At 41.3% G+C, this 23,121-nt stretch overlaps 2 protein-coding genes across 2 annotated transcripts in view; both read left to right on the plus strand.

The window, feature by feature from the left end:
- The window catches only part of LOC306918046 (uncharacterized protein), a gene marked incomplete at its 3' end in the record, with an annotated part of 39,068 nt that extends 23,354 nt beyond the window's left edge, over nt 1–15,714 (plus strand). Inside the window, exons 4-6 of the mRNA XM_079530940.1 lie at nt 14,793–14,836; nt 15,358–15,467; nt 15,581–15,714. Of these exons, the coding sequence (XP_079387066.1) occupies nt 14,793–14,836; nt 15,358–15,467; nt 15,581–15,714 (288 nt within the window). The remainder of the gene's footprint in view (nt 1–14,792; nt 14,837–15,357; nt 15,468–15,580) is intronic.
- LOC306918045 (cold-inducible RNA-binding protein A-like) lies at nt 15,446–17,990 on the plus strand. Its single transcript, XM_079530939.1, has 8 exons — nt 15,446–15,467; nt 15,581–15,710; nt 16,645–16,751; nt 16,845–16,951; nt 17,075–17,159; nt 17,273–17,384; nt 17,468–17,535; nt 17,853–17,990. The coding sequence occupies exons 3-7, from the start codon at nt 16,652–16,654 to the stop codon at nt 17,469–17,471; spliced, it is 408 nt and encodes a 135-aa protein (XP_079387065.1). The 5' UTR covers nt 15,446–15,467; nt 15,581–15,710; nt 16,645–16,651; the 3' UTR covers nt 17,472–17,535; nt 17,853–17,990.
- The last annotated feature ends 5,131 nt before the right edge of the window (nt 17,991–23,121 follow it).

Here is a 23,121-nt window from a genome sequence, read left to right on the forward strand (position 1 = left end):
ATAGCCGATAACAGACTCGACAAGCCAAAAGCTTATTGCTACTCGGGTCTCGATAAATGCCGAACCGGGTTTGAAATGGACCCGATTTTCGGCCTCCATCCCTAATCACAGGGGTGACTTGACATTGTAATTGGCTAGCTAAATCAGTGGGAGGGGCCTACATTTCCCAAGGCATCTGTGCCATCGAGCCAACCACACTTTCCCCAGAATTGCACCTTTCCTGTACTACTTGCGGGTTCATGTGTTTGGTTATACATAACAGTCCTATAGGGCTGACCCAAAAAGATTGATTAATCAACGTTCAATTGATAAGCACGGGAGTCGATCTTGAAATAAAAAATCGAATAGTCATTAAAAGGAAGTCAACAAGTGCAGATACAGTCATGCCGTCCACGCAGAAAAATAAGTCAAAAGTGACATTTTAAAATATGCAAAGAAGTCCACGACCGTGGTGGAAAAATAATGTGCCACGTTATCACGGCACCTAGTAGCGAAGAGGATTCTATCCATCCCCGACTCCCTGCCGCATGCACCCCATCGGAGCGCATCTTCTCCAAAGCTGTATTTATTGTCTCTTTTCTGCACTAATATAAGTGCGGTAACTATAATATTGCACTCAGAGACAGAGCCGATAGGTTGTGCGAATGGTGCGGCCGCACAGGGCCTCACAAAGTCGCTAGACGGCATTTTTGTATTCTTTGAAATGGAACGTCTCTCTCTCTCTCTATATATATATATATATATTAACTACCGGTATTTAGTCATATTTCCATTTTGCACCAATATTATACTGCCATGTCTTAAAAAGTTAATACAGTGTTGCTTTTTACAAATAAAATAAGCAAATTAAGAAGGTTGATCACAAAGTTAGTGTGGTATAGGCTACTTTGATAATGCGACGCGATTAAGAACACCTGCCTGGGTGCTGTGAACAGTGAAGAATTATATAGTGTCTTACCTCGTGGCTCGTGCTGGTTTGAAGAAAGAATAAGTATAATCCAAGGTTTGTTTGTCTGGAGATCCAACACTGTCATTTTATTAAAGTAAGTAAACTTTAAGAAGAGCTGCGGTCATTGTGCTGCAGAGTGAGAAGCTGCTCCGCTCTGCTAATTGATCTGACCTGCGCAACTGACTGGCATGAGCCTAATTACTTATGTGGCAGCACCTGCAATGACAATAGTAACCTTATATTAGGGCTGACCTTCGATCACGCTTTTGAAGATCGACGCTTCGAAACGAATCGCGATCGATCGTCGACGCTTCGACATCTGACGGGGGGGGGGGGGGGGGGTGCGAGGCGAGCAGTGACGCACAATGAATTGGGCTTAAAATAAATAAAACAACGATATAGCAGAGAGAAACGCATGCTTGGATTGGTCTCAATTATTTTATTTAACAATAAGCAACAATTGTTGCTTTCACCCAATCCGCCCAATTGTAGCAGCCTTCATGAAAGCATTGACGCACAAATCATTAGGCTTACAATAAAACATCCGACCGTAACAAGTCAACATTAAATAAAACTGCCTGACACAGGCATTACCTCTCAAATACAAAAATATATAATCCAGAAATTGTAAACTAAAGGCATTTTGCTTCTCTTCAAATTGAACTGAAACTCAGATGTAAAAAGAAAACACAAAAAAAACACCACCCGACCGTAACATGAATGAACTCTTAAATCAATCAAACCCTCTAGGCTCTCTATGGAACAAAAAACTAAGTAACAGTTTGGCTACCATTCAAAACAGCACACGTCGGATCGCGGACCAAAAGCGGACGCTTTTTGAGCAATAGACTATAAGTGCAATCAGAGCTGCCTGGGAGAAATGCGAGGCCCTGTGCTTTAATAATTAATTAATTAATATCCAAAACGATACAAAAATTATCACATTTCTATCTATAAGGACAAACCTTATTAGAAAAATATTAATAGTATATGAAAGCCTTTTGAAATGTGTATATAAGGTTACTATTGTCATTGCAGGTGCTGCCAAATAAGTAATTAGGCTATAGGCCTACCTCATGCCAGTCAGTTGCGCAAATATAGGTCAGATCAATTAGCAGAGCGGAGCAGCTTCTCTGCAGCACAATGACCGCAGCTCTTCTTAAAGTTTTTACTTTAATAATATGACAGTGTTGGATCTCCAGACAAACAAACCTTATAAATATTGGATTATACTCATTCTTTCTTCAAACGAAAGCACGAGGTAAGAAACTATATAATTCTTCACTTGTAAGAGCCATACGATGTCTACTGATTTTAAATGGTACAGGTATATATATTGATGACATCACAGCAGGGCATGGGCGAGGCCAAAGTTGCCATGGTTACCCAGGGTATTTAAGCCTAGTCCCTGATTGAGCACAGGTGTTGCTGACAGGCAGAGGCACACTGTTTTAAACTGTGTTGGAGGAGCTGTGGTCTGACTATAATAATATCTATGTGTTTGACGGTTTATTTATGTATTCATTTCTTACTGAAGTATAGGACAACGGTGAGAATAAATATCATTTATCAACTCAACAAAACATTTGGTCTGCAGTTAATAGAGAGCACACGTCTGAACAACCTCCTAACCGTCAGTAACCAGTAGTGCCAGAAGTATAGGGCTTTGGGCACTACATTAAGTTTAAAAAACCTCGTTTCGAGAAGATTTGTATTGGGAAGCAAATCTAACCAGCGGGGCTCGTTAGGACCGTACGAACCATGGTGTGTGTCGGTGCATTGTGACTGGTGAGACGACGGACACGCAAGGCAACAGAAAGCTTCTATTCTGTTTTGGATGTGATCGTTGCAACCCGGAGCCGGAGCTATTGGGGCTCCTACCGGGAACATCAGCAGCGAACTTCTGCATCTGCTGTTACTGGAGGTGATCGATTGCCACCCGGTCAGAGCTATAGGAGCGATTACCGACGTGGACATCGGCACTTAAACAGCAGACTTGAAGCAGAAATCATCAGGATTGGACCGGACCGCACGGCGGAGTGCGCGCAGTGCGTGGTGGTATGTTCAGCGTCACACGGTCACAGTGCCACCAGCCCGACACAGATTCACATCACCACAAGTTTCAGAACAAGGCTATCCTACTGATTCTTATTTCCATACACAACTCCTGCATCGTTCCTGTTTGCATTGTAGCCTACGTGTGGGCATATATGCACTGAAGCAGCAATGGGGGAAAGGGGCACCGAGAGACGTTGGACTTTCTATAGGGTGAAAGGCCCACATGTATTTCCGGTTGCCTGTGCATAGGGCACCACAACCAGAACTGTGACAGGTGCTTACTGTTCACACCGACACTACACAGCACTGCAACACGCAGGAAAGGAAAGACACGAGAAGCCTTGAAATTATGAACTGCCAAATTAAAATCTGACAGTTTTTTCAGACAGAACTTTCATTGGTACGCCGTCAACTTGTAGCCATACAGGGGCTGGCATGCAGGGGCTGGCAACTATGCTGTTTTGCACAAAACAAGTTGGAACACCAAGGACTTGAACTAAAATATGCCTTTATTATGCGAAGCCATTAAGCTATAGGCTACCAATGAAATCATTTTAAATTGGATTTTGAACAATGAACAATGACACCTGAGTTAAATGTGTTTTTGTATGTGTTTATGTATTTTGAATTTGTTTTTCTATATGGCTCTTTGTAAATTTGTTTTAATAATTGCACTGTCATTTTCTGCCATAAGCAATTAAGGGGCTGGTGTAAGAGCCATACGATGTCTACTGATTTTAAATGGTATATATATTGATGACATGGTTGCCATGGTTACCCATGGTATTTAAGCCTAGTCCCTGATTGAGCACAGGTGTTGCTGACAGGCAGAGGCACACTGTTTTAAACTGTTGGAGGAGCTGTGGTCTGACTATAATATCTATGTGTTTGACGGTTTATTTATGTATTAATTTCTTACTGAAGTATAGGACAACGGTGAGAATAAATATAATTTATCAACTCAACAAAACGTTTGGTCTGCAGTTAATAGAGAGCACACGTCTGAACACCTCCTTGCCGTCAGTATACCACACTAGTGCCTTTTAGTACAGGACTTTGGGCACTACATTACTGTTCACAGCACCCAGGCAGGTGTTCTTAATCGCGTCGCATTCCTATATCAAAGTAGCCTATACTACACTAACTTTGTGATCAACCTTCTTAATTTGCTTATTTTATTTGTAAAAAGCAACACTATTAACTTATTAAGACATGGCAGTATAATATTGGTGCAAAATGGAAATATGTAATGAGAGAGAGAGAGGTTCCATTTCAAAGAAAACTAGAAAAAGTGCCCTTCTGGGCACAGGTCTCCACCAGGAGGATAGGACTGTGAGATGTTTGGCAAAATGTTTAGTAGTAATATAAACATGTTTGCCTTGTATGGCAATTGGATGATTTGAGGCATTTTGTTCCAATCAACCTGTTTTGCAAAAATCAACCTGTTGGTGGCGCTATAACAGGCCAATGTGAAAAGGGTGGGATATATTCCTCAGCCTAGTAAGAAAATGTGTGTAACAAATGTGAAAAGCTGCCTCATGGTGGCGCTATAACAGGCCGTTCTGCCTTCGGCCTGGTGGAGACAAAAAGGCCTCGCAGGCACGACTTTGTGAGGCCCCATTCGCACAAAGCGGCTCTGTGAGAGTGCAATATTATATAGTTACCGTACTTGTATTAGTGCAGAAAAGAGACAACTAGAAAAAGTGCCCTTCTGGGCACAGGTCTCCACCAGGAGGATAGGACTGTGTGAGATGTTTGGCAAAATGTTTAGTAGTAATATAAACATGTTTGCCTTGTATGGCAATTGGATGATTTGAGGCATTTTGTTCCAATCAACCCGTTTTGCAAAAATCAACCTGTTGGTGGCGCTATAACAGGCCAATGTGAAAAGGGTGGGATATATTCCTCAGCCTAGTAAGAAAATGTGTGAAAGATTTCACGTAAATTGCATGCTGTGTTCATGATTTGAGGCTTTTGTTCAAAACGGGGCAATCTTGCAAACTGTGAAAGGCAATTATAGCCAATTAGGGTGGAATATGAAATATCGGACAGATCCGACTTGAGCACATGACCATAGAGATACTGTGTAACGATTTGTGAGATTTTTGGACAGAATCTGGAGGAGTAATATCCGAAAATTTGTTTTACAAAAGCTGGCCTCCTGGTGGCGCTATAAAAGGCAGATGCGGAAAATGCAGGTCAAAGGTTTGTCCTTGGCCTCTAGGGAGTGTGCATGCAACGTTTCACGCAGATCGGTGCAGTTTTAGGTAACAAATGTGAAAAGCTGCCTCATGGTGGCGCTATAACAGGCCGTTCTGGAAAATGCGGGGCAGAGGTTCATCGTTGGCATCTAGGGAGTGTGTGTGCAAAGTTTGGCATCGACCGGGTTAACGGTGCCGGAGATTAGCTGGTAACGGACGGACGGAAGGACACACGGACGGACACACACACGGACGGAAACACACACGGACGGAGTGCAAAACATACTCTCTCACCATGCCTTCGGCCTGGTGGAGACAATAAATCCAGCTTTGGAGAAGATGCGCGAAGGGGTTCGTTGTAGTAGCATATGCGGCAGGGAGTCGGGGATGGATAGAATCCTCTTCGCTACAGGTGCCGACGTGCCGTGATAACGTGGCACATTATCTTTCCACCACGGTCGTGGACTTTGCATATTTTAAAATGCAACCATGTCACTTTTGACTTATTTTTCTGCGTGGACGGCATGACTGTAGCTGCACTTGTTGACTTCATCGTTAACACATGAGGACGGAGCCATGCTTGCGCCTGGCTCGCGGACCAAAATGGGCCGGCTTGCGGACCAAAAGGGTCCACTTTTTTTTTTTAATGACTATTCGATTTTTTATTTCAAGATCGAATCCCGTGCTTATCGATTGAACGTCGATTAATCGATTTTTTTTGGGTCAGCCCTACCTTATATACACATTTCAAAGGCTTTCATATACTATTAATATTTTTCTAATAAGGTTTGTCCTATAGATAGAAATGTGATCATTTTTGTGTCGTTTTGGATATTAATTAATTGTTAAAGCACAGGGCCTCGCATTTCTCCCAGGCAGCTCTGATTGCACTTAGCCTATTGTCTATTGCTCAAAAAGCAGCAAGCTCTGCTGCGCTGTCATAAAGCCTCGATTAAATGACACATTATTTCAGTTACTTTTATGGCAAGAGAAGCAAAATGCGTGTGCCGTTTTGATTGGCAAAACTTATATATATGCCTTATTTAGCCTATTTGTTTTAGTTTTTTGTTTAGTTCCATAGAACCTAGAGCCGGGGCTGGGATGCCTACATGTGTCAGGCTTGATTGGTTGCGCTTAATAAGAGTTCATGTTATGGTCGGGTGGTGTTTTTTCCACGAAGCCTCTGACTTTATTTCAGTTATAAATGTTACACGAGAGAAGAGAGAAGCAAAATGCTGTTCGTCGTGTGCTGTGCAGCTTTGGATTATATTCCTTTATTTGATGGAGAGGTAATGCATGCCTGTGTCAGGCGCTGTTGATTTTATTTCTGACATGTATCAGGCTTGAAGAGTTCATTCATGTTACCGTTCGTTTACAATTGACAGGAGTTTGGATTATATATTTTTTTTATTTGATTGAGAGGTAATTGAGAGGCGCTGTTTAATAATTGTTAAATAAAAGACCAATCCAATATGCGCTCCTCTCTACTATTTGTATCTTCTGCAGCTATATCGTTTTATTATAAGCCTAATTCATTGTGCGTCATGCTCGCCTCACCCCCCGTCCGTCCGTCCGTCCGTCCGTCGGGTGTCGAAGCGTCGAAGATCGTTTATTTTTTAAGTGTCGATCTTCAAAAACGTGATCGATGCCCGACATCGGACATCAGTGTTTATTTAATCCGATGTCCCAATGATTATACAGGAGGGGGAAAGTATTTAATGTTTACTACAGTCCATCCTGCACATATCACTCTCGGCCCTGCACCGCTGTACTGGAGAAGTATATCACTTTTTCGGTTCTGCAACTCTTACTGGAGAAGTATACCACTTTGTGCGCAGTGAAACTACCCCCCCCACACACACACACACACATGACACACCTCTACACTACACAGAGTGAGAGAGAGAGAGAACGCACAACTCCTTACTCCTCGATTGTCTTACTAACCTTTGTCTCAAATTGACCAGCAAAACTATAATCCACAATGTTCAAGTGTGTCCTTGTTCCAAATTGCTTGGAAGTCATGTGCATATTATTACCAGCAGGCACATGGCAGCAGCAGCTATGTAAGACTGTGAGCCTGTGCATTTCACCCTATAACTTGACCGCATAGGCAATCAAGACCATTAATTAATGACAGATGTGACTGTCACTGTGTGTAGGGCAGGCTAATCCTTCCCTACAGGGAGCAGGGACAACTATTATATTTTACACCCGATGCATATCCGATCGCAGCGAAGTCCATGCTTACCATATAGGCTATACGTGCGCTCGGGTATAAACAGTTAAAGTTGTAGCCATTTGATTCGTCACGGTACTTGACACGGTGTGAAAATAGAAAGGGGGGGGGGGGGGGGGTGGCAGTATACCTAGACCACTGGGTACTTGGTGCGTCTTGGAAAATCTGGTGACGTGCGGTTGATGGGTGCGTCTAGCGGGAGGGATGCATTCTAGCGTGCACGCACATGCACCATTCCGTTCCTGCGCGTGCACGTCAAAATAATTACTGGTACCACAGGGTGGTACTGTGTTCTACGAGCATGACACCACTGGCAATTAAAGAATGTCATACCTATTTTTTTTATGTCAAATACCTTCACACTTATTTCATATATTTAAGTGTAGCAACTTTGATAACAGCACATTATAGGTACACAGTGCTCTTATTTTACATTCCAAAGTCCAGAAGACAGAGTACTCTGGCCACATTCAGATGTTTAGACAGATTTCTTGTGTTGTGTTTATAGACTGTTGCGTCCCCTCTCAAACGAGCACTTGCCCAGTCGGGCAACCTGAAAGCAAACTCCACCTGCCCCAAAGTTTTATTTACCAGGGGCAGGTGGGTAACTAGGGTTGTCCCGATCGGATCGGGTGATCGGAAATCGGGGCAGATAATGTCATTTTCAAATGATCGGATCGGGAGCCAAAAAGCGTGATCGGGACATCCCTAGTATCAATATTATATCCATATCCATATCCATATATGATATTAGACTGGATATTGTCTATGATTTGGGATATTGTGCTATTGTGATATGGCATATACATAAAACATAAAAATATAAATATCGGATCGGTAAAAATCGGTATCGGTAGATGCTCAAAATCAAATGATCGGAATCGGATCGGGAGCAAAACAACGTGATTGCCTATTCATTGGCCTATTCCAAAACACAAAAATCAAAACATTTTTTAAATACAAAAGTCAACCAATTAAAGTTGTACAACGACCCCCCCCTCCCCCATTTTAACTATCTCTACCGCTAGCTGTTGGCATAAACCCCAGTTCCCAGTGCCAGCATACGCGTTCACTTTAAAAGACGGAGTTTGCCCGCCCCCCACACACACTCGCTGTACACTCGCAGCGTCGCGGTACAAAGGCACAAATTAAATCTGAAATGTGGATGGCAGAAAATCCACCAAGGACAGCGATCCTAGAGTCCGATTTATAGAGGTTTGAAAATCCTCCTTTCAACTGGTTTGCACTGAGATTATATTTGCAATCCCATAGTTGGAACGGTGGGGCGTTACTATAGGAACCGGACCAATGTTAAAAGCTTTAGATATAGATATATATATAGATATATATATATCACTCATTCTTGAGATGAGGGACAAAAGTGGAAAACACATGTCCCACACATAAGAGCCTTATTTATGTTAAAAATTAGAAAAAAATTAATTCATAAAAATAAAAGCACTTGCAAAGTTAAATGTAATACAGTTGTGTATTCTTATGCCATTAATTTCATTATAATCTTTTTCGTATGCCATCTGAATTAGTTAAAAGCAGGCACTGTACCCAAAAAGGCCTGTATTTAGCCTGTCCCCAGCAAGTGGTCACAATTTCAAACTTCCAAAAAAGTGTCTAATACTGTCACAATCACATAAATATACATACTAAATGAAAGTAGATTGTCAACAACATAGCAAACAATATACACAGTTAATTTTAATTTTCCATTAAATATCTCCTATCAAATGTGTGTCCCACGTCTCCGTCAACTCCGTCAGGTTTTTTAAAAGTCTTAAATTAATCCGAAAATATTGTCGACATATTTAGCCTGAAGACTCCTTTTCCAAGTCTTGTTTATATTTGTTGCAACAGTGGAGCACCTGGTCTGACAAGCATTCAATTGTTTGATATTTTAAACAAACAATGTTGATATCAATGTGGTCACAGCTTTTACATGTCAACTCCGTCAGGACATTATTATGATCTTTGTTAAGAATTCCAAAATAATGTTTAGTATTTTAGTTTAGGGTTAGGTTTAGCTAACAACTGAAGACAAAAAAATGGCTAAATTATACTACAGAGGGTTAAGATGAAAACAAATGCTATTTTGTCAACTCCGTCAGACGTCAACTCTGTCAGGTTTTGTGTCTGACGGAGTTGACATGTATCTGACGGAGTTGACAAAAGTGTTCCCAAAACAATAAAATTATAGTTTTTGAATAATGGGAAGTATTCTAATTTGGCACACAGTTAGAGCATGCCTTAAGGAACATTTTTGGCTATAGGGCCATCACAGATTTGTCTCGTGGTGACCATGGCAGCCATTTTCCAAAATGGCCACCACCTGATGTTATTTTACAATAACTCAAGTTCTACACCACCTAGGATCTTGATTCTGGTGACTAATACTACATTTTCAAGGATGAGGGATACAGTGGTACAATTAGATTTTCCCTGTGACCATGGCAGCCATTTTTCAAAATGGCCGCCACCTGCTGCTATTTTACAATAACTCAAGTTTTAGACCACCAATGATCTTGATTCTGGCGACTAATCATTACATTTTCAACGATGAACTTTCTCTGGGAGGGGTCAGGGATTATTTCAGGTGCAGGTTGAGTTGCTACTGACAGGACATTACAGGAGGTGGGCTTTCTGGCCTTTGACTTGTCCCTTTCAGGTACAGATGCACAGTTTGACTTCACTGGCCACTGCAGGGAACTGTGGGGGAGAAACTTTGGTCTCTTTTGATTGATTGATTGAAAATGTTATTAACAGTTTGCAGAATTACAGTACATTTCAAGCACAAACTCAATACAAAGGCTGTTAACTGTGAGTGGACGACCCAATTAAGCATTACACTTGTTTACAACAGGGTCCACCATGTTCAATTCATCAAAACATTTAGAGACGTACAAATGATTAGGTTCAGGGTTTTTTTGGTGGAGACTTGCCTTTCATGACATCGTTGCTGCAGCAGTTGATCTCCTTACTGCGAGCGGTGGCACACTCTGGGGCGTTGTATCTTGGTGGCCTCCTGCCATTGTTTCTCCATCCTTCTCATGAGCTCTGTGTTCTGGGTCTCTGTTATAGTCAACTTACATTGTCTTGGCTGGAGATTGCGTTCCTGCAATGTCTAGCCCAGTCTTGTGCAGATTGCTGCTGGCCCACCTGGAGGCCACAACCTCACTTGTTCGGTTGGTGTGATTAGGTGGGGTGGTCTTCCCCAATCAGGATGAGGGGTTTGACCCTTTCAAACCGTTGTAGCGGCAATCTGGCCAAGTGTCTGTATTTAGTTGTGAGGCTTGATACAGGATACGATTGCTCACCCAGCCCCAGGTGACTTAAAGGCTCCTTTGATTTGGTAACATTGCTTTGGTTGACATGCTGGGGACACAGAGAACGACACTGATACCTTCAGTGTCTGCACATCCTGCCTGATAGTCCTGAAGGCAGATCTTCAGGTGTTCCGTTGAGGCAGAGTCTTTCGCTCACTGTTCACCTCAAGCAGGACTTCAAGGTGTTTGCCTTTGCACAGGCTATATGGCTAGGACTCGTGCTTCAACCACTCAGAGAACTCCAACAGGGTGTTGGTTGCTCCTGGGCCGCAGAGCATTGTGCGGCGGAATTCAGCTCTCATCTCTGGTGGCAGCTTGACGCTTGTTGAGTAGTCGTGCAACATGTGAGCCGCATCTAAGTTCTGTGTCTCCCTCTGGGCCTAGGGTTGTGAGCATGCCTACCAGCGACTGTACTTGAAGCGCAAACTTCTCAAAGGCCACCCCATCGCCTCGACAGATGTCGGCTGCCTCCAAGACACTTGCTATTTTCCGTAACACTAATTGGTGGGGCTGTCCAAACTTGTTGTTAATTTTTTTCTAATTTTTAACATAAATAAGGCTCTTATGTGTGTCTCTGTTGGTGAAGTCGGGTCTAGGTGGTCTAGAACATGAGTTATTTAGTCAGGGGATATTAATACAATCTGGTAATAAATTCCTTATCAAGAATTTTCTTCACCAATGTGTTTGGAAGGGTGTCTACTAACATATCCCACATTGCTTTATATTCAACCACCCTAGGGGAACTTTTGACAGCTGGTGAAAGTTGGGGTACCATCAACAACCTATATAAGGCAAAATGTTCATTATGCTTTAAGTAGCATGTGACATGTCAAACTAGGGGGTTTTCATGATTCTGAATGCATTCCAAGCATTAGCTATGCACGTAAAACACTCCTTGGGCTGAAAACGGCCATAGCCGTCATCACAAATGGGATGAGGTCAGCACATTTGGGTGTTTGACCCCTAGTTTGGCCATAGACCCTATAGTTTGGCCATAGCCACATAGCTTTGGCTAAAAACGGCCATAGCCATCATCACAGATGTGATGATGGCTATGGCCGTTTTTAGCCAAAGGAGTTTTTTTTCGTGCAAAACTAATGCTTGCAATGGATTCAGAATCTTGAAAACCCCCTAGTTTGACATGCCACATGCTACTTAAAGCATAATGAAATTTAGAACATTTAGCCTTATATTGGTTGTTGATGGTACCCAACTTTCAGCAGCTGTCAAAAATTCCCCTAGGGTGGTTCAATAGAAACCAATGTGGGATATGTTAGTAGACACCTTTACAAACACATTGGTGAAGAAAATTCTTGGTAAGAAATGTATTCACAGATTTGACATTATTCTGATAATATTCCATGACTAATTGGTAAAATTAGTCTGCCATTTTTGAAAATGGCTGCCATTGTCACAGGATAAATCTAAATAGTACTACTGTATTCCTCATCCTTGAAAATGTAGGATTAGTCACCAGAATCAAGATCCTAGGTGGTGTAGAACTTGAGTTATTGGGAAATAACAGAAAGTTGGCGGCCATTTAAAAAAATGTCTACCATGGTCACAGGACAAATCTAAATAGTACCAATGTATCCCACATCCTTGAAAATGTATGATTAGTCACCAGAATCAAGATCCTAGGTGGTGTAGAACTTGAGTTATTGTAAAATAACAGCAGGTGGTGGCCATTTTGAAAAATGGCTGCCATGGTCACAGGGCAAATCTAAATAGTACCAGTGTACCACTGTATTCCTCATCCTTGAAAATGTGGGATTAGTCACCAGAATCAAGATCCTAGGTGGTCTAGAACCTAAATCAGTTCAACTTGTCAACTCCGTCAGATGTTCGTCAACTCCGTCAGACGTTGGTCACATGATGTTTTTCTTAATTTCCAAAGAAATAGATGATTCGATGTCAAATATTTTGTCCTTATGTATTGAAACACCAACTGAAATACTACGTAATGATGATTTTTTTTTTTTTTTTAAATTACATGGTTTTTATGTTATAATATTGAATATTGAGGTTGCAAATGAAGGATTTGAGAAATGGGATCTTTCATAATAGTGTGATATTGGAACAAAACAATATTAAATTAATTGTATTACTTAACTTGACTACTGAAAGCCATTATAAGATAACTGAGGACTTTATATTATTGTTGAAATTATCAAATTAAAATAAAAGGGATTTTAGTGTGTCTGACGGAGTTGACATGAATCAGTTATGAAGTGCATAAATGTCCCATTTTAGAAGAAAAAAATTACACGAAAAAACTGTTCCTTCTCAAGATTGGTAGTTGAGACCTGTCTACAAATACATCCATTTGAGTTTAATGTAAAAAAAACAAAAATCTGATTTGAAAAAAGTTGTCCCTTATCTCAAGAATGAGTGATGTGCAGCATGTTGTACAAAACGGGCTACTCCTGAAAACTTTGGAATGCAATCTTAGCTAATCAGTGTAGAATCGGAGAAATCCAACAGGCTCGTCTTGATCTCATGACTACAGAGATGTGTACCGATTTGCGTGAGATTTGGATGAAATCTGTGCGACTAACATAAACAATGTGTTTTGCAGAAATAGGCCTCATGGTGGCGCTATAACCGGTAGATGTGGAGGGATGCAGGGAAAATGTTTTTCCATGGCCTCTAGGGAGTGCGCATACATAAGTTGTATACAGATCGATGCAGTTATAGGTAAAAACAGGAATTGGCCTGTTATAGCGCCACCGTGAGGCTGATTTTGGGGAAAAAATAGTGGCATGTCATCCTCGGCCTAGTAGAAATGTGTGTGTATAATTTCATGGAAATTGGACACTGTGTTTGTGATTTGTGGCATTTTGTTCGAAACGGACCAATCATGTGAGCTTTGGAAGGCAATCTTAGCCAATCAGGATGGAAGATGGGAAATTGTGCAGATCCGTGTTGATCACATGACTATGGAGATAGTGTATACCGAATTGTGTGATGTATGGATAAAATGTGTACGAGTTATCTACAGAAATGTGTTTTGCCTAAATCGGCCTCATGGTGGCGCTATAACAGGCCGTTGAGGAATATTTGGGGCAGAGGTTCGTCGTTGGCATCCAGGGAGTGTGTGTGCACAGTTTGGCATGGATCGGGCCAACGGTGCCGGAGATTAGCTGATAACGGAAGGACGGACGGACTGCAAAACATACTCTCTCCCCATGCCTTCGGCCTGGTGGAGACAATAAGTGACCCCCAGGCTAAACAACAACAACAAAACAAACTTTAATAAACCCAACCATACAAACTTTTGATAAATGATCAGTCCCTTACCATGCTTGTGCTATTGTTTGCTGTACAAGACTAGTTTCCCTTCTATAATCCTAAGGGACCATACCTCCTAGACCAGCGATGCCTAACCTATGGGCCACGATTGCAAATGGTCTTTCAAATCATTAAAGGACCACTTTTCAACTTCTCTTCCTATAATTGGTCCTAACTAATGTTCATGATAAAATACCACCATTTTTTCCTACTCAGTCTGTGTCTCATAGAAAGGCTGTGGGCAGTTCAGAAACCCGTCCACCAGTGACATCATCGATGGTGAATCCAAGCTAATAGAAACGGCAGGCTTTCTTTTCCTGAAAAGTTGCAATGCAAAAGTTGAAGCCATCGTTCTCACGATAATACAAATCTAAATATATTTTAAAACAAATCTTGTTTCACTGGTGGACGGGTGTCCGAACTGCCCAAAGCCCTCCTATGAGACACAGACTGAGTAGGAAAAAATGGTGGTGTTTTATCATGAACATTGGTGAGGACCAATTATATGAAGAGATGTTGAAAAGTGGTGAAGTGGTCCTTTAATCGAAACACTAAGATTTAAAATAACATTAATATAAAATAAGTAATGTTAAAAAATGGTCATGGTATTTCTTCTATAAAACCTTAGTGTCATCACTGTGATATGAATAGGTTTTTATTGCAATGGGTAATTAAACTACTTCTGTAACATGAAAACCTCTTCTTTCTGATTGAAACAGCAACATTACATAGACTGGCTGGACAGGAAACAGAGGACACCGAGGTACATCCCCACCCACCTACACTGACTTACCCCAGGTTCTTCTGAAGCATTGATTATCCGACTGCATAAAGATTCACTTTTTTTTAAAGGATTCTTTGTATTTCTTCTGAAAGTATTCAAATGTGAATGTGAGTTTGTGAAAGAAATGTGTTCAGCTATGTTGATTTTTTTAATTTTAAAATAGGGCCCCAAGTATAGTGTTTTTCCACCAAAAATGAGAAGAAACTGAAATGTAGACTATTTCACCAACTGTACAATATTGGAGCACATTCCTTCTGTTTAAGCTTATACCATTCCTTTTGTTTAGGCTGTTTGAGATACCAAAGCATTATCTCAGGGTGCTACAAATGTATTTACATTCTGTAAGTTCACTTAAGAAATAAAACTAGTGTTGACTAATCATTGCAAGCGGCTCTTATTGTGAAGAGGAAGTCTGTTTCGGTTGTAGCCAACTGCCATGACAGTTGTGATTCTGGCTGTAAACAAGAAGTGGTGGATTAAACACAATATAATGCTTTTAGCCAAAGTTCATATGGACGTTCCGGAGGTCGTGGTGGTGGTGGTGGTGGTGGCGGCGGTGGTTACAGAGGCTCAAGGGGAGGAGGAGGAGGATATGGAGGTGGTGGAAGAGGTGGGTGTTTGTTTCTTTGTTTACCTATTTTTTTAATTGGGCATTCCCATCTATGGCACATTTATTCTTGATCGATGGCATGTTAAGTGTATTCTCTCGCCTAATTTGTGTAGGTGGTGGAGGATACGGAGGTGGCGGAGACAAAAGCTATGGCGGCGGCGGCAGACACAGAGGTTATGGCGGCGGCGGAGACAGAAGCTACGGTGGTGGCGGCGGCAGAAGCTACAGAGAAGAAACTGAAATGTAGACTATTTCACCAACTGTACAATATTGGAGCACATTCCTTCTGTTTAAGCTTATACCATTTATTTTGTTTAGGCTGTTTGAGATACCAAAGCATTATCTCAGGGTGCTACAAATGTCTTTACATTCTGTAAGTTCACTTAAGAAATAAAACTAGTGTTCTTATTGTGAAGAGGAAGTCTGTTTCGGTTGTAGCCAACTGCCATGACAGTTGTGATTCTGGCTGTAAACAAGAAGTGGTGGTGGTGGATTAAACACAATATAATGCTTTTAGCCAAAGTTCATATATTTACGATATGAAAACCATGCATCTTTGACTTAAACTGACTTGCAGCATGATTTAATAACAACTGTGTGGGTTGAATTAATTTTCAAAAATGCTAAATCGGTATTAGTTGGCACTGTCTATAGACCACCTGACCAGCATGGGTTCTATGATATTCTTGAGGGGTGCTTAGCTGGGGTGGAACATGTAGAGAAAATCCTACAACGTGGCGTCGACGATGCGACGCATAGTCTTGGAGATCTGCTTTGTTCTGTGCGCAACACGCTGTACGACTAGTCACAAATCGGGCGTTTTATGCAGCGTTTGAATGCGTCTATTGAAGCGAGCGCAGTTAACGGTATTACACACCGTTCTATTTGTTTAGTTTATGAAACTTATACATTTTCATTTTGTATTATGTTAAACTTTTAAATTCAGGCCATGATTATTTCTGCGACCCCATCATAAAATCCTGTGTAAGCATTTACACATGGAACCTGTTCTTGGTTCCATGTGTCATTATTGCATATTTGCCATGGGGATTCCCTGGGAAAATCGATGCATAATGAACCATCTAGTTTCTTTAGTATTTGAGTCATCAGGATCGTCTTCAAACTGGCAGCATTATCAATTAAATGACACTGTATATATTTTTTTTATTCTCTTCAGACAAAACATGTCGGACGAGGGTAAGCTGTTTATCGGTGGGCTGAGCTTCGACACCACAGAGGACACCTTGGCGGCAGCGTTCGCCAAATACGGAAACATTGCCAAAGGTAAACAACTTGCAATCCATATGGGAAAGTTGAAACTACAAATTGATTCACGCTCAGGATTTTAATCTTCAATGCATTTTGTTTGGTCTACAGTTGATGTCATCATAGACCATGTTGCGCGTAGGTCTCGTGGATTCGGCTTTGTGAAGTATAACAGTGCCGATGATGCCAAGAAAGCATTGGAAGGAATGAATGGAAAGGTGAGTTGATGATATATTGTCACAGATGTGTTTTGGTACAGTAGGATGTTGTGCCTTACAACATGGCTTCCAGCAAGCCAAGTGTCAATGGCTAAATGTTATATTGTTTTGATGTCATTACAGAGTCTGGATGGCAGGACGATCCGTGTCGAGAAGGCTGGGAATGGACGTTCCGGAGGTCGTGGTGGTGGTGGTGGTGGTGGAAGAGGTGGGTGTTTGTTTCTTTGTTTACCTATTTTTTTAATTGGGCATTCCCATCTATGGCACATTTATTCTTGATCGATGGCATGTTAAGTGTATTCTCTCGCCTAATTTGTGTAGGTGGTGGAGGATACGAAGGTGGCGGAGACAGAAGCTATGGCGGCGGCGGCGGAGACAGAAGCTACGGCGGCGGTGGTGGATACAGGAGTGGCGGCCGCAAGGATATTAATTAGTAAGCTGATGCCTTATGTAGGAATAATTTGAATTGACTGCCTGCTTTCATCCCGCATGGTTTTAATGATTGTGTCTTTACAGCTAGGGGTCGTGGTGTTTATGGGGTCATTCTTCGGGAGGATCCTACAGCGACGGATATGACTGCTATGGTAAGTGTGTGTAGTGTGAATGGGCTCAGGTCCCCCTTATTCCAAACCTCTCCCTGGGCAAATTATTGAACCAGGTTGTTGCAACCACGCCTGACATCCCTATTTTGGGTTTATAGTAAACAGATCTAGAAGTTCACAGCATGTCAAATGTTTCATGTTGTGAACGTGTACTAGGTGGACTTAAATGGTGTGGAGCTGAGACAATTTGTAGTCTCAATCCATTTTGTGTGTATATTTTGGGATGAATAGGATGTCAAAACTCTTGAACTTGTCTGAACTACAGTGTCTTCACCTGTGTGCCCACTTCTTGTCCTCAGCTGCAAACGACAAAATCTCCCTGAATTTCAAGATCATCCCATGGCTGGCTGTATTTAAAAGATGTGACTTAGGCTGCTTTGTATACAATATTGTTTTTGTGGAAATTCTTGACCAATAAATCGTTTTTTTTTACTTTATTTATTGTAGTTATGTATTACTTCTACACATTATATTTAGGGTTGGGCAATTCACCGGTCATCACATCAATATTGGCCTTAAAATGCAATATTTGGTATCTAATCGCTCAAAATATTCTATCAATATCTGTTTTAACAGATGTTATATTGTATAGTTGAGAGAATTTGCAGCCTTCATCACAAGGCCTTATCAGTGTTTTCTGAGGAAGCTTTCAAAAGTCAACAAGTTCGATTTTTTTTTTAAAACAAATTATACATTCAAGCAGTTTATGAACAGTGCCTCCTTATTTGGCTAAAGCTTGCATTTTTTTTTCAAATTCGGTGTTTAAGCCTTTTTTCATAATGGACAATTTCAGGTTGAGGTCATATCAATATCAGTTCGATATCAGTTATCGGCCATAGCGGCAATTATATTGGCCAAATGTCTCATCGGTACAGCCCTAATTATATTACTAAGAATATTGTGAATTTAGATCATGACTGATTGTGCTGTGTTTCTGTGGAGTCATGTCAGTGGGCTCGGAGTTGCACACAGTTGTGTGATATGCCAGGTTTTTTTTCTTCTCACTATTCAATACAGAGTGCCTTCAGAGCTCAAAGCCTTCTATATTTGTGTTCTGGTCACTATAATACAGACATGCAACGTAAGGAAGCACCTGTTCATTCAGTAGGTTCTGTAATCTGCATATTGTCAGTCAGCTAATTACCCAACCAACAAGAGTGTGTGATTCTACTCAAACTTGATCATTGATCTCATTCTGACCTCGGACAAATCCAGAATTAGTCCATGAGCCGGACAAGTTTTCATTACGAAATGAGTGGGCAGAACCATACCTATATTAAATTGTTTAGAAGGTCAATATAAGTAAATTAATATATGATAACACTTCCACAGGAGCAGCTTTTTCATATTTATCACACATTTTGTTATTTTCACCTATATACATGATGGGTGAATAGGATGAAAAAAATTAAGAACTAGTGATCACCATGAAACTTCCCTAGTTGATTAATTACATGCAAACAATGATTTATTGTATTACAAGTTTTCTGAAATTGTATATTTAAATATGCAAATTAGGCATTATATAGGAAAATATGCCTGATTTTGCCTAACTTTCCCGAATCAATATTCAATCCAAATATTGGATTGAATATTGTACTGACAGAGTCAACATTCTTATTTCATTTTGTTAACATGTCAAAGTCAAAGGTTTTAAACGAGGGAATATTCAATGTCCATATACCGGTAGTAGCCAATGTATCATCTATATAAATATAAAAGTCTCTGTGTCTGTACAGCTGTACGTCTGTAATCCATGTAACACGAGAACCGTTCGCCCCACCTACTTCAAATTCGACACACGCGTTCCACACCCCCACAGGGAGTGCAGTGCCCGGTGTCGAGTTGGTCGGACCCATGGTTGTCCAGAACCGCCACAAAAGGCCTCTGCCCGGGCCACAGCCTCTGCAACTCTATATTTGGGCATGCCTAAATACGGGTTCGTCCCACCGACTTCTGACATCTGCATAGACTCCATATTTGGGCATGCCTGACAAAGATGGGCATAAAAGGTGATACCGCTGACATCACCATGACTTGACCAGCTCAACAGAATGATAAATTGGCTAATAGATGGCAGTTACAGATCACCTTTTTTACATGCCAATATGCCCAAAGGTACCCGAGCCTACCGCAACTGGATGCGTGACGCACAACAACGTGCACGGAGAGCTGAGTCAGACAAAGCACGAGATGCACGCCTAAAGCTGCAAGATCTGTGATTGGTGTCAATGCGGGATGCACACTCAGTCCACGCATCACCCAGCTGTGTCCAACCGACATCATCTATCCATTCACTCTGCCCCGCCAACAGTTTCCAGTGAGACCCTGCTTCGGCATGACTGTCAATAAGTCTCAGGGCCAGACACTACACCGTGTTGGGGTCTTCTGCATGAGGGACTTCTTCAGCCATGGCCAGTTCTATGTGGCGGCCAGTAGGGTTAGCAAATCAAGCAGGCATTCTTGCTCGAGATGAGACAAACAAGAAGTGCCAGTTTATCAGCAATGTTGTTTTTAAAGAGGTCCTTACAATATAAGTGCAGTGCCCGGTGTCGAGTCGGTCAGACCCACGGTTGTCCAGAACCGCCACAATAGTCCTCTGCCCAGGCTCTGGGCAGTCAAGGCTGCCCCTGTGATAATCAGGTCCTCTTCTTGGGGTTGGTTATTGCATGTTTGTAATTTGCACATTGATGTGCATTTCAAGCCATGTCAAGCACGTGCATCCTGGGAGCTTGCATTTGCGACTGCAGCAGCTGCAACACTACATCAGGAGCTGGAGATCCCTGCATCCATTCGACATTTCTGGCCCAGCCATGCTGAACTAGGCTTGGGACTTGCAGGTGTTGTTGAAGACTCCCTCTCCAAATGCCAGCCTGGTAGTTGGCACGCATGGCATGCATGAAAAAACAGTCCTTGCATGGTGTCAGCTGGCTCGACTCAAGTGCCCCACGTTGTGCACAGAAAAGCTGGTGGCGTTGGTGTGTTGATGTCCTCATTCAGCATATACTTTAAAATTGGGAAAAGACTTATTTTCAAATTTGTGTGCAGAATTTTGCATTAAAAAGCCATTTAAGCATATATGAAAGTATTGAATAAGTAAAATGACTATTCCAATCAATTACCCATACTTGAATTATGCAGAAAGGTGTGATTATAGGTCTCTACACAATAATGGCTCAAATGTTGATCATATATTTTTGTAAGAATGTGTGTGGTAATATAGGTGTCCACATATTCAATGCATGATAACGACCACTAAGCTATGTGTCTGCAATGGTTATCATGCCAAACTGTGAAGTAGAGATGCACAACAAGTCAAAAAAAATCACACCAGCTTTGCCCACCCATTTGATTCTATAGCTATGGCCCTGGCTCGTGTTATCACACTATAGTGTTTCTGATTATATCTCTAGAGTTACAAAACGTATAAACACATGTTACCACTCATATTAAAGCTTAGAATGGTGAGCAGTTTTCTATAGCCATTAGGAACATGTTGGTTCTTAGCACACACTTCCAAAATGGGGATATTTGCAAGCCTTATTTTAAATTTCTTAGATGTGTGTGCAAAATACTGCATTAAATGGCCATTTAAGCATATATGGAAGTTTTGTGGAAGTAAAATAACCATTCCAATCAATTCCCCATATTTGAATTATGCAGAAGTGGCCAAAGTGGTTTCATTGGTCTCTGCACAAAGTAAGGTTCAAAAGTTGATCATATATGTGTTGTCACAATTTGCATGTGGCAATATAGGGGTGCATGTATTCAATGCATGATAACAACCACTAAGCTGCTAGTCTGTGATTGTTATCATACAAAAATGTGAAGTAGAGATGTACAGCTAGTCAAAAATTCAAACAAGAATTTGCCCACCCATTTCGTAATTAACGCGCAAATTAGGGTGGTCTGGCTCATGGACTAAATCTCAGAGAAAGGTGTTGTATGCGGGCTTAGCGATCATTTTATAATTTTCTGTACCCGCAAAAAACAAACTAAAGTCTGTCTGTCACAAAACAGTCATATCTCTAGGGACCTCAAAACCTACTCTAGCGAGGCCTTTAACCTTGAACTGGAGAATCTGGATTGGTCCGATGAGCTCAGGAGCACACTTGTCAAAGATGCATGGCTTGGCTTCAAAACCAAATTCTAAACAACATGGCTCCTTTGAGAACCATCAGGGTCAAGCGGCGCGATTACATACAAAGTCAATGCAAAGATAAATTGCGCGAACAGTCGCGGCGCGACCTGGCACGATACAAACGGGACGGACCGAGGCGAGTAATGATATATTCAGGTCTAATTCCTCATGGGGGCTCGAGCCTCGCCGCCCCCACGGAGTCTACGTCACTGGCGACCAGTGAGGCCAGAGGAGGAGGAGGAGGAGGAGGCAGTGGGGGGTAATGTCGCTCCTCCAGCCAGGGCAAGGTCAGGTGACTCTGGGACTTTAAGTGAATTTGGGTGGCCATGTGCCAGTGAAGATCAAAAAGAGAGACTGCAGGCTGCACCTGCTTAGTAACGGTCCCAATGGTCAACCAATCCGGCATTCGACCCTGTATTACTGCCCTGATTGTGAGGTGCCCTTGTGTTTGTTCCCATGTTTTTTCGTTTAGGAAAGGAAAGGAAAAGAATATCAAGCACCACTTTGAGTAACTGTTCTTTTATTTTTGGGTGGGTGGCCTACACACACACACACAATGTCAACGTCAATAGAACTGTACTCTATTACATTATTATTTATTTATTTTCTGTAATATTTAATATAATTTAATTATGTTGGTAGTCAGAAAAAATAAAAGTGCACTTTTCCAATCCGAGATACCTGTCATGGCTATTTTTTCACTATTCTGAGGTTTATGGTATATGATATGACTAAGCGAGTTTCAACTGTGATTTACTCTGTAATGGTAGATGGTAATATCTATTTTGTTTTGTATAAGACAGTATACCTTCAAGTCTATATTTTGATACATATCATCATGGGCACCAAGTCATATCAAAACAATGTCCTTGGATGTGTTTTTATCAAAACTGTTTTTCTTCATAACAGATTTTTGAGATACATGCATGAATAGACAAGGTACTGGTCGGACTATGTAAACATGGTATATATCAGAATATGCATTAGAATGTCTAATTTTATCCAAAGAAATTAATTTGTTTCTATCATGTTCCAATTCAGAGATATTGGCAGTTTTAGATGGATTGGTCAGACAAGTCACCATGCTATTTTTAGATGGCAAAATATCCACAGTGGTACATGTGAGAAACTTTTCTTTTTTTAAATTGAACTCACCCTTTAAAATGAGAGATCCCAGCAGAAGAAAAAAAGTTATTTGGAAAAATAACAGGCATAACTCTGATGTTATCCTAGAAACACTACAGGAGTGTAAATGCAGGCTGTTTTAAATGGCTTCAACACAAAAACTAAACATTTTTTCCTGGAAGCAGACAAGTCAAGCTTTCTCTGAAGGTCTTTCGTTGTCGCACATTCACAACAGAGAATTTTCAATAAATCATTCAAAAACTGCATTCTGCCATAGAGAAGCCTATCAACTACATTGATTT

This window comes from Electrona antarctica (assembly GCF_951216825.1).
Source record: "Electrona antarctica genome assembly, contig: scaffold_245, whole genome shotgun sequence".
Classification (NCBI taxonomy): Eukaryota; Metazoa; Chordata; class Actinopteri; order Myctophiformes; family Myctophidae; genus Electrona; species Electrona antarctica.

Coding starts and splice junctions, on each gene's coding strand:
- LOC306918045 (XM_079530939.1), top strand. CDS start 16,652: ATGTCGGACGAGGGTAAGCTGTTTATCGGTGGGCTGAGCTTCGACACC. Junction 16,952..17,074: donor TGGAAGGAATGAATGGAAAG/GTGAGTTGATGA, acceptor ATGTCATTACAG/AGTCTGGATGGCAGGACGAT. Junction 17,160..17,272: donor TGGTGGTGGTGGTGGAAGAG/GTGGGTGTTTGT, acceptor TAATTTGTGTAG/GTGGTGGAGGATACGAAGGT.